At 40.9% G+C, this 10,253-nt stretch overlaps 3 protein-coding genes across 5 annotated transcripts; 1 reads left to right on the top strand and 2 right to left on the bottom strand.

Moving 5' to 3' along the window:
• Nucleotides 1–832: 832 nt before the first annotated feature.
• Nucleotides 833–1,956, bottom strand: LOC127251881 (fasciclin-like arabinogalactan protein 11). The gene has a single exon (XM_051275803.1). The coding sequence runs from the start codon at nt 1,809–1,811 to the stop codon at nt 1,077–1,079; it is 735 nt and encodes a 244-aa protein (XP_051131760.1). The 5' UTR covers nt 1,812–1,956; the 3' UTR covers nt 833–1,076.
• A 611-nt stretch (nt 1,957–2,567) lies between these two features.
• LOC127251662 (uncharacterized) lies at nt 2,568–7,076 on the top strand. 2 transcript variants are annotated; one of them, XM_051275456.1, is made up of 11 exons: nt 2,568–3,235; nt 3,866–4,180; nt 4,276–4,384; nt 4,487–4,580; nt 5,052–5,139; nt 5,221–5,304; nt 5,639–5,732; nt 5,817–5,904; nt 6,036–6,141; nt 6,223–6,315; nt 6,426–7,076. In XM_051275456.1, exons 1-11 carry the CDS (start codon nt 3,056–3,058, stop codon nt 6,807–6,809), a joined length of 1,635 nt encoding a protein of 544 aa, XP_051131413.1. In that variant the 5' UTR covers nt 2,568–3,055; the 3' UTR covers nt 6,810–7,076. The 2 variants fall into 2 exon arrangements, with proteins under 2 accessions (XP_051131413.1, XP_051131414.1); XM_051275457.1 differs by having other exon boundaries at nt 3,079–3,218.
• LOC127251663 (uncharacterized) lies at nt 6,644–10,224 on the bottom strand. Of its 2 annotated transcripts, none has more exons than XM_051275458.1 (9): nt 9,784–10,224; nt 8,865–9,350; nt 8,605–8,770; nt 8,169–8,454; nt 8,003–8,087; nt 7,818–7,908; nt 7,657–7,736; nt 6,843–7,567; nt 6,644–6,747 (listed from the first exon to the last, which is right to left on the bottom strand). In XM_051275458.1, the coding sequence occupies exons 1-8, from the start codon at nt 9,883–9,885 to the stop codon at nt 7,307–7,309; spliced, it is 1,557 nt and encodes a 518-aa protein (XP_051131415.1). In that variant the 5' UTR covers nt 9,886–10,224; the 3' UTR covers nt 6,644–6,747; nt 6,843–7,306. The 2 variants fall into 2 exon arrangements, with proteins under 2 accessions (XP_051131415.1, XP_051131416.1); XM_051275459.1 differs by having other exon boundaries at nt 8,003–8,075; nt 9,784–10,223.
• Between the last annotated feature and the right edge of the window lie 29 nt (nt 10,225–10,253).

Here is a 10,253-nt window from a genome sequence, read left to right as displayed (position 1 = left end):
AGTTATGAAACATAAAATGCACCAACTCACTAAGTCACTCGATCGTCTCTATGGTACAACACAACAGAACAGAGTAACATGGTAAAGACGACAATCTTGGCTTGGAGCTGTCGGTATATATGTATTTAATAAATTATACCATACTATAATAATAATAAATGACTTAACTAATATGTGTTGGTAGGCCATCCACTTCTGTCTTGCTACTATTCCTATGATTCCAAGTATACAATCATATTATCCCGTAAGGGATGGCCTGGTGGTGTAAGGGTTGGACTTGTGACCATAAAGTCATAGGTTGAAACCCCCAACGCCTCAGGTCACCTGCCACACATGGATCGTGTAATAAGAAAAAATCACACCAAAATGTAGAGTGCATTTATGTTTTTAAAGTTTGATTCTTTCAATTAATTGAAATTAAAAATTATAATCGAATCGAGGTCGTAACTGAAGTTTCCAAATTTGACTTTGGAGCAAATCAAACAGTCCAAATAAAATAAAATAAAATTCGGTTTTTTGGATTTAAACCTGCAATCCTCACCCTACCAAAATGTTTGTATACAATAAGTTTGGTAGTACCGAATGGATGGTTGTAAGGACACTCCTAATATAAAATATCCTCAAATTCGAACGGCCCATCAAAAGTAAGGTCATACTTAAGGGTTTACAAAATTATTGAATTTTGATAATTGATTGATTTTGAATTTAAATAAAAAAAATTAAGTTTGGTAGATTGATCATTGAGATGATATTTGGATATGTTGAATTACATATTTTTGAAACTAATTAAAAAATAATGTAAGATTATGTCGCTGATATTATTGCTAAATCATTTATAAAATGTTTTTTTATTTGATAAATTAACTAGAAAATACTACTACTACTTATTTCAATTTTCACGTACGACATAAATGTTATCCAGTACATTGTATATATTGCTCATACACTGAATTTTCTAAACCAAATCTTATATATGAATATGTATGTATGATGTCACGCAATATCGAAAAAGAATGCGAATTATAAAGTACAAAAAATATCTAAGCGTATATGCAGCCATGCATCGTCAATTGCTCTCAAAGTGTTCGACGAAATGTCGCAAAGACTAGTCCAGCGCATGCCATAGCGCCCACCCCGTGTTTGGACAGGTAATTTGCAGTTGAGGAATCATCGGGAGTGCTGCTATCGGAATCTGACGGCGAAAGTGCTGATTCAGCAGCCTTCTTGGGCTTGGAAGGTGCCGGCGCCGGCGCCGGAGATTGGAAGAAGCTGAGGGGAAGTAGCACGCGATCCACCTCGTACACTGCTAGTTGATTATCTGTGTAGACTGTATTGCCCACTGTTGCATTGGTGACACCAGTTGTGATGTTGAGGTTGTTCCCGGTCGCCGTTACGTTCATCGGGAAGGATCCCTGGCTGCCGCCTGCCTGCGTGCGGAGGGGATTGCTGGCGGTTTGGAACTGTGAAGTGGAGAAGAAGGAAGGGAGTACATGGAACTGCATTAGCTCGACTTTCTGCTCGTCGGTGAAGGAGTTGAGCATGCCGGGTTTGAGGCTGGAGAATGCGCTGTCCGTGGGGGCGAATATTGTCATCCCCTGGTTAGAATTGTTGAGCTGTGTGTTGATCTGATCGGCCACTTTGGTGTTCTGCAACAGGCGGATGAATGTGGTGAATCGACCGGCCTTCTCAAGGACAGCCGTCACATTTGTCGGGCCTGGCGGCGCCGGGGCTGGGGCAGGGGACTGGGCAGAGGCGATTGTGCAGAGAAGAAAGAAGATGAAAGCAGGGATGGCGAGGTTTGGGGGGTTCATGTTTTGGGAAAGTTGTGGAGTGATGTTGATGAATGGGAATGGTTGCAGTATGGAATGTTGGTTTATATTGAGTTTAGTTTGGATTTGTTTTTTAGTATAAGTGATGAAGGATGGGTGTGTTGAGATTGAGGTGAAAGGGGGTGCAAGTTAGGTAGAGAAATCTGGCATTTAAGGTGGGAAAGGTAAGTTTCGAAAATGTTGATTCAGCTACCTGATTGCTTGGCATGGAAGGCACAACAGCTATGGTGGATGGTGCCATTGGAGATGGGGGCCAGCTGCTGTTACTTCAAAACTCTTTTTTCTTCTGAGAATTCAGGTGACAAAGGGCCATCTAGGTATCATGATCTTTCTCTCTTTGCTTCATAGCCAAACTTGTGATGTTCACTGCAAGAGGCTTTTGGTACATTTAGTAAGCGTTTCATGACCATTACTGGAATCTTGAATCCTGGTCTGAAAAGCCCAATAGGTAACTTTAGGATAGGCCCTGTCTTTGGACCAAGAATCGAAGTCCACAATTGTGTTGGGCTAACATTGCTAGTAGATGCTTGAATGAATGATTTTATATGGATAGTTTGGATTAGAAAAGTGGAATAGGGCATAAAGAATGGAAGGTGAGTCTTGAAGTCTCATCATTTCTACTTTGACTGATCCAACTCATGTGGTATTACATTGGAGGGAATGATTCCTTGGATGCCTCATCATCATCATCATTTCCTTGTCTCTGGATTTTTCATTGACATAACCTCTAGTGCAATCTCCTTTCCTTCGGTAAACATTTCGTGCGCACCACACAGGGTTAGGAAAGATCGAATCTTGAACCTCCCCTTATTAACATAATCCTCTAATTATTAGAAACTGAATAACAAGAAAGTGGAACTTCTAGACCCTAGGAGGTGTCTAAACTTCGGTCTTCCCCCAAAGTCGAGTAAAATCACCGTCATAGGATTAGCTTTTCCACTGGGTAGTCTTTCACAAGAGGGCTTATTAAAAGTCTCCCCCAAGGCACAGAAATAATTAGCGGGTAAAAGAGAGGTAAAAGATCCCTTCATCCATATGCACATAGGGGACGGTTTCGAGGCTCACAGCGTTTGCGGACAATCCAGAGTGGATTTTACTTTGTTTTATTTTCTTCTTTCGTAGAGAGCAATTGAGTTTTTTTCCCGAATACATGATCTTGTTGGAAATTTTTGGCAAGATCAGTAGGTATCAAGATTTTGGGGGTTCTTGGTATTTGGTAGCAAGAAATGATGAACAGTGCGTCGAGTAATAACACTGTATCCTCTGTATCGGCGTCGGGGAACAACGCGCCGGCGCCGGGATTGAAGACTTATTTCAAGACCCCGGAAGGTAAATACAAACTTCAGTACGAGAAGACTCATCCGGCGGCCCTTCTTCACTATGCCCATGGTAAAACTCTATCTCAGGTGGGTCAATTGTATCTTCTTGTTTTAGGGGTTCTTTGCCCTTTCCCTGTTTCTATTACAATCCCCATATCTTACCCCCGCGGGTTCTCTTGTTATTCTTCGGAAAAATCGAATCAGAATGTCTTTCTGTTAATTCTGTTTTTCCGTCAGTTGTGCGTAGAAATTGTATTCTACAGATGGCCCATTGGATATTCTGATCATTTGCCAGTGTTTTACGCAAAAAAGCTGTGTTTTGGAAGGGGGTTTTTGTCAATTTGTGAATTCTGAGGTTTCAGTTGGATAGGTCTACAAATTGTAATCTATTTTGTATTTCTAGTGCCATTTGGGACCTGCATCATATACGTTTTCTTGGCTAAACTTTATCTGGTGCTTTAGTATAATTGTGAATTGTTGCTTTCTCGCCGGACAGAAATAGATTAGGAGTTCTATTTGCCATATGTTCTTAAATTTCTCCTGATTTAAAGATCTTTTGCTGTGGAATTCCTTAAAGTTATTGGATTAAGATTCTCAATTTGAAAGTTTATCAATTTGGGGGTCTTTTAGTGGCGCGTTCAAATCTTGTGTTTCTATAAAAAGTAGAGGCTTTACATATTTTTGTGTGATGCCAATCGCCATTAATTTTCTGGTCAGGTTACATTGGCTCATCTCAAGGAGAAGCCATTACAGGCACAGTCACAAACATCATCTAGTTTGGGAGTGAGCAGTGGCGTGAGATCAGCAGCAGCAAGGTTGTTAGGAGGGGGAAATGGGAGTAGGGCACTTAGTTTTGTCGGGGGGAATGGTGGGAGTAAACCTGCGAGTAGCAGCAGTACTAGAATAGGATCTTTGGGGGCTTCGAGTTCAACTAATTTGTCTGGCAATCCGAACTTTGATGGAAAAGGCACATACTTAGTGTTCAATGTTAGCGATGCAATTTTTGTGAGCGACTTAAATTCTCAGGATAAGGTATTTTCTTGGGCTGTCTTTTATGATTTTATCTACATTCTATTATTACAAATTCAAATTCGCATTAATTTCAATAATTTTACTGTGGTGCATAGGATCCTATAAAGTCTATACATTTTAGTAATTCAAATCCTGTTTGCCACGCATATGATCCCGATTCTAAAGACGGGCATGACTTGCTTATTGGTTTAATCTCTGGAGATGGTATGTCTTCGTCTCAGAACTTTGATTCATTGATTGGGCTAATATCATTGTTTTGCAGAAATTATTCAATGTGTATTGGTTTTGCTATCCCCTGTTTTGTAGTCTATTCGGTGTCTCTAAGACAGCAATTACAAGATGTTGGAAAAAAGCTCGTGGGGGCTCAGCACTATAATAAAGATGGTTCTATCAACAATAGGCATGACAATGATTCTTTTGATCTTGCTTCGTATTCAGATTTAGTATGTTATTAATTTTCACTATGTATTTATCTTTAATGGAGCTCTGAATTTGATTATTAGAAAAGGTATAAGTTCTCCCCATAGTCATAATTGTATTATATTAGCATGACTTCTTCAAATTTTATTTTTTCTGCATTCTAAATGACAAAACCTGATTCATAATCTTGGGCATTGATATAAGGGATATTCTGTTTCTTTCTTTTTTTGTTTTAAAAGAAAAGAAATTTATTACTTCGAAACTTGTTCCCATCTGTAGTTTTGATTTACTTGCAGAAGGTGCTTTGTAAATGCTTCAAAAACTTGATTGCTAATCCTTGTAGGCTGTAGCTGACTTTGTAGTGGAAGGAATCTGTAACTTGCATGCTGTGTCTAACATCACCTATATGTTTGAATTTAATTGTTTATTTAAAAAATTTTCCTGTAAACAGCCGCTGCATGAGTGTTGCTTGGGTTCCAAATACTGATGGCTCATTTGTAGTTGCTCATGCTGATGGTAATATGTATGTATATGAAAAGGCAAGTTTTCATTTAGAATACCTTGTTGTCACCTCAATTCCTTGGCTCTATAGAATAAAGCAACCCTGCTGAATGTTCCAGAATAAAGATGGTTCCGGTGATCCATCATTTCCGATCATCAAGGATCAAACTCAATTTTCTGTATCACATGCACGCTACAGTAAGGTAATGGCTGCTCTTTTAGACCTACAATTTGTAACTGCTTTCCGCCAACCACTGGATTCATCAAATTACGAACTGTTCCTTAGTTGAATCTTCAAATCATGGGTTCATCCCAATCTTTCCTCAATACAAATTGTAGATCATAATGTTAGGTTTAGTGATGCCTTCCTGATTAGGGTTTAGGGCTTTAAGCTTAGGGAAAAGCCGGCAGTAAGTTAATGCTCATTTGAGGGCGATGCTGTCAGGCGAACTGTTTTTTCGCTAGTCAAGACAGATTGCATATTGGTCAAGTATACGAGAAAAAGTTGCGCTGTTCATATTTTGTGCCTCGATGCAGAATCCTGTTGCTAGATGGCATATATGCCAAGGTTCCATAAACAGCATTGCTTTTTCAGCAGACGGAGCTTACTTAGCAACTGTAGGGAGGGATGGTATTATATTTTTCTGGTCTCTTTAATTCTTTGTGCGATTGTTACTGCGCCATTGTGAACGGGGTTGCGAATCGATGAATGCAGGTTACCTGAGAGTCTTTGACTTCAAAAATGAACAACTTATGTGCGGTGGAAAAAGCTATTACGGGGCTCTGTTGTGTTGTGCTTGGAGGTAATGTCTTTGCTGAATTGCCCCCTTGCTTTTGCTTTTATTTCGTTCACTTGATTCTTGTTCTCTCCGACGATGATCCTTCCTTTCGTGAAATTATTTAATCAAATATTGTAAAAATTGTGGAGTAACAGCATGGATGGAAAATACATTTTGACTGGAGGCGAGGATGACCTTGTTCACGTCTGGAGCATGGAAGATCGAAAGATTGTTGCGTGGGCTGAGGGACATAACTCATGGGTAAGTTCATTTTACATTGAGGAGACATAACTCAAGATTTTCCTGGTAATGATTTCTGAATCTATGAGTGAATGATGGCAGGTTAGTGGAGTGGCATTTGATTCGTATTGGGTGCCTCCGAACTCAGACGGTTTAGATGAAAATGTCGTATATAGATTTGGTTCGGTCGGTCAGGTACATTAAAAGAAAGCCTTATTGTTCTTTTTTTCTATCCCGAAAAAACCACTTATGTCGAACTGTGGGGCGCTCAGACTAATAATCATTTGCTCGATAATGTTGTGTAGGACACACAGTTGCTCTTATGGGATTTAGAAATGGACGAGCTTGTTGTGCCAGTGCGCCGCGCGCCTGGCGGATCTCCCACTTTCAGCGCCGGAAGCCAGTCAGCTCATTGGGACAGTGCTAGTCCCGTGGGCACCTTACAACCAGCTCCGAGCATGCGGGCTGTCCCAAAGATATCTCCCCTGATCGCGCACCGTGTCCACACAGAACCGCTCTCTGGTTTGATATTCACTCCGGAATCTATTCTCACTGCTTGCCGTGAGGGTCACATAAAAATTTGGACACGGCCGGGTTTCTCCGATAGCCCATCGAGTAACCCAGATTCTGCAACGAAGGAGAGATCGTTGATATCAGGGAAGGCAGGCGATTCAAGTTACAAACCATGATGTAAGATTCGAAGCCTCGGATAAAAAGCTTACGTAGTTCCTTGTCGGGACAAGACTTGGTGTCGATGCTGCTGTTTGCGCCGGTTTCTACTGAAATCCCACAGCGAGCAACTGCGGGATCGATGCGACGTTAAATGCGTGCCGAAAGGTTGTTTAGCAGGTCACATTGTACACAACCTAAAGGTCTTTGGTGAGATTCAAATAGATTGCTCAGCCCCTTTGTAAAGTACGAGAAAGATAGCTAATAGAAATAATTGTTTTCTTGCTTTCTATTTTTCAAATGAAGAAGAATATGTTGTCATGTTCTTTCAAGTGCATATAAATGACAAAAATGAAGAATGAATACATCCAATGTCATTTTGCTTACGACAGAATTCAGTGTTTATTTTCAAATTTTGGTTTGTACTGTCCGGTCTTCACTGTACAGGCAAGACTGGCTCTCAACTCAAGTAACAAAGGGCAGTGGCCAAAACTCTATACAAATACCAAAATTTTATTCATGCTGCGGCGACCCGGTGGTCGTCGTTCGGATGATTCTGCTGTTCATTTTGATGGGGGAGTTGCAAATCGGTATGATCGGGATTACCTGTCTCTGGAGCTTGGTTTGATGGCTGTGCAGGATCAACAGGGGGAGGCATCTGGCGAGCTCGTGCTCTCCTAAACTTGAGTATCTCGAAGAAGATCGAAGTTCCACACATTGCACCTCCAAAACCAGCAAATGTTGCGAGAAGAACTGAGAGAACCGCTTGCACGTGAAGCTACAGATCCATAATGTTAGAAAATTTGCAATCAGTTTCCATTGCAATAAGAGGTAACAAAGACCACTTTCAGTTGCTTGAAGACATACCAGCGAGTAAAAAACATGGGCGAATACAACAACCATCCCGAATTGGATAGTAGCGTATATCCATGCATATTTCCTCCTTACTGCACAAGAACACCGGAATCAGTCCGAAGACAAGAGAAACTTGTAATTGATCAGTTCGGAAGGTATAACAGCATCCATACCCATGGTAGTTGATGTCATCGATGCAAGAAGGCCTAATATGCAGGCAAAAGGCAAAGATATAGCAATAGCACTGGATCCCATTTTCATGACCTGTTTGACAACGATAGCAAAAATTATGACTTCACTTTTGGGGACAAAAATCGTCAATAAGAGCTACCAAGTGTCCAGAGGTAAGTTTACTCACCAGAAGTTGCTCCAGGAAACAAAAATATGCCAACATGCTCACAATGACGAGGACGGGTACGTCCTGCCAAACCCTGTATATAGAGCTACATTAACAACCCAATGGTTATGGAGGATATTGAAAGTATAACATGAGAGTATATTCTCCTTGGAGTGAGATTACATGCCTGTATTGAACTATATTTTGTGGGAGAGTTCCAGGCATTCGAGATTGACTACTTTGGATCCGCAAAAGTGTGACAGGTAAATTTTTAACCTCTTGCTTGCACACATCACAGTTCTTGTTGCCTTTTATGCTAAACCATTTAATGGCGCATTGTTGGTGGGCAAGGGCAAGTTCGCCTTTACAGTTGCATTCCATCTTAAGGGTGTCTGTGCCCTCGCCGAGTTCGACCAAGCAGATTCTACAGACTGCTTCTTCTTCAGGTATATCCGTATGATTGTTATTTCGATCTGAAGACAAAAAGTGCGGTCACTTGTGGTTTGGCTATCATAAAGCTCAACATAGGGATGGTTCGACTAATATGCATATACAGATCTATGAAGTACTGTTATCTTTTTTGAAGTAAATGCCTTATTGAAATCTTGGATTGGCAAATTTACCTGCATCAACTGGTGCATTGGGCACTGATGTCGGACAAATCCACTCTGTCTTCCTTGGAGCAACACGGAAAATATTGCCCAAGTATTCCATCTGTTTTGTGCTTCCTTGTTTATTCAAGTCAGGCACTGACAGCGAGCGATGCATGGATAGCTTGTGCCCACCTAACTGCACAGTGACAAACTCTGTATATTTCAGAAATTACAATAGTAGAAACAGAGTTGAGTGACAATAGCAAGTTGAAAAAACAAGAGGCACACACCGATGCATCAGCCGTTCCGACCATAACTCCTCCATGAGTAGACTCTGGATTCGAATGCAAAATAGGAGAAGGTGGTAATGACGAAGCCTTCTTCACTTTGGGGTTGAAAATCTTAGAAAGTGAGAAAGTTCTCGACATTGATGCCTTCCCTCGCATTTCGGGGGAAGCTCCAAGTGCTAGCATGGCAGCTCTTTCTATCTCCGCATCATTGTTCCGAAACTTGAAGCTCAGTTTGGGGAGGAAGCTTTTCACAGATGGTTTCCCCTTTGATGATGGACCTGGAGATCCACTGATTCTTATATGATTAGGGCTTGGCAATGGCGAAAAGCTCACTCGTTTTGGAGTTGGAATTGGAGAAGGAGGCATGTTTATAGTCACAGAATCATCCATGGATCCCTCAGTGGGTATCTTCACAAGGAGATCTTTCCTTTCTCTTTGCAGATAGCCAGGCGGTTCCACAACAACAATCTCACTCCATTCACCAGCCTGCAAACCACAATTGGGTCAAGGATCAAAAAGGGCACCAAAGTGTTCTAAACCAAATTGCAAATCAGTAGCACAAAAACACAAAAACCTTTGTTTGCTTGCAGTTGTTTTATGTAGTTCATCTACAACAAAATAAATAACCTAATAAAAACCTTCTCTGCAGAAACAGATAGATGCAAAATCATTGTTTCATACAGAATCTCTCTTCAACAGACACAAACAAATTCCAGAGAGATTTTTATTCCCGATAAAGAATAAACATTCAGTAATTACGACTACAGACTATATTCCCCCTCACACGAAAACCAAAAACACAGTCGAATACTGAAAAATTGAGTTCAAAAGCTTTAACACCAGCAGCAGCACATACACAAATCCGATGGAAAATTGACCTAGACCTCCGAACACAAAAAGGATGCGAAACATCGAATACCTTGGGGAACTGAGGAGGCGATAAATTTGCCGAGCCATGGCTATATCTCGAAAAGCCCTCATCACTATCTTTGGTCAAATACTTGCCATCGCTCGACTCCATAGCGGTCTGCGATCAATCTCAGACCACAAATTCTGAAACTAATTGAGAATCAAAACGAAAACACAAACCACAACCTGTGAAATAGAATATAATACACAAGTCCGACAAGGTGTGTCCTCTAATGGAGCGGCAGGAAAAAGGTTCTAGGTAGTATATAATGTAAAAGCAAACAGAGAAAAAGGAAAAGTAGAGGATTCCGAGCAAACTACAGCATGAGTAATGCTGCCATGGGCACGAAGAAACTGCAATCTTTCACCTGACCATCTGACAAGTGACCGCCATTTATATGTACAGTGCTGCCTCTTCTCCACCACTCTGCGCCTCTATATATGCCTATGTGTCTTCTCTTTATTTCTTATTTTTATATT

The sequence above is a fragment of the Andrographis paniculata genome, unplaced genomic scaffold, assembly GCF_009805555.1.
Source record: "Andrographis paniculata isolate CXL003 unplaced genomic scaffold, ASM980555v1 Contig45END, whole genome shotgun sequence".
Taxonomy (NCBI): Eukaryota; Viridiplantae; Streptophyta; class Magnoliopsida; order Lamiales; family Acanthaceae; genus Andrographis; species Andrographis paniculata.
This window is presented reverse-complemented; position numbering and strand designations above follow the sequence as displayed.

What these genes read in the sequence shown, in the direction of transcription:
- LOC127251881 (XM_051275803.1), bottom strand. Translation starts at nt 1,811, where the DNA reads ATGAACCCCCCAAACCTCGCCATCCCTGCTTTCATCTTCTTTCTTCTC.
- LOC127251663 (XM_051275458.1), bottom strand. Translation starts at nt 9,885, where the DNA reads ATGGAGTCGAGCGATGGCAAGTATTTGACCAAAGATAGTGATGAGGGC. An exon ending in CAAAATATAGTTCAATACAG is followed by an intron (nt 8,088 to 8,168) that starts GCATGTAATCTC and finishes TTGTTAATGTAG; the next exon opens with CTCTATATACAGGGTTTGGC. An exon ending in CCCATGTTTTTTACTCGCTG is followed by an intron (nt 7,568 to 7,656) that starts GTATGTCTTCAA and finishes ATGGATCTGTAG; the next exon opens with CTTCACGTGCAAGCGGTTCT.
- LOC127251662 (XM_051275456.1), top strand. Translation starts at nt 3,056, where the DNA reads ATGATGAACAGTGCGTCGAGTAATAACACTGTATCCTCTGTATCGGCG. An exon ending in ATATGTATGTATATGAAAAG is followed by an intron (nt 5,140 to 5,220) that starts GCAAGTTTTCAT and finishes TGAATGTTCCAG; the next exon opens with AATAAAGATGGTTCCGGTGA. An exon ending in AGCAACTGTAGGGAGGGATG is followed by an intron (nt 5,733 to 5,816) that starts GTATTATATTTT and finishes CGATGAATGCAG; the next exon opens with GTTACCTGAGAGTCTTTGAC.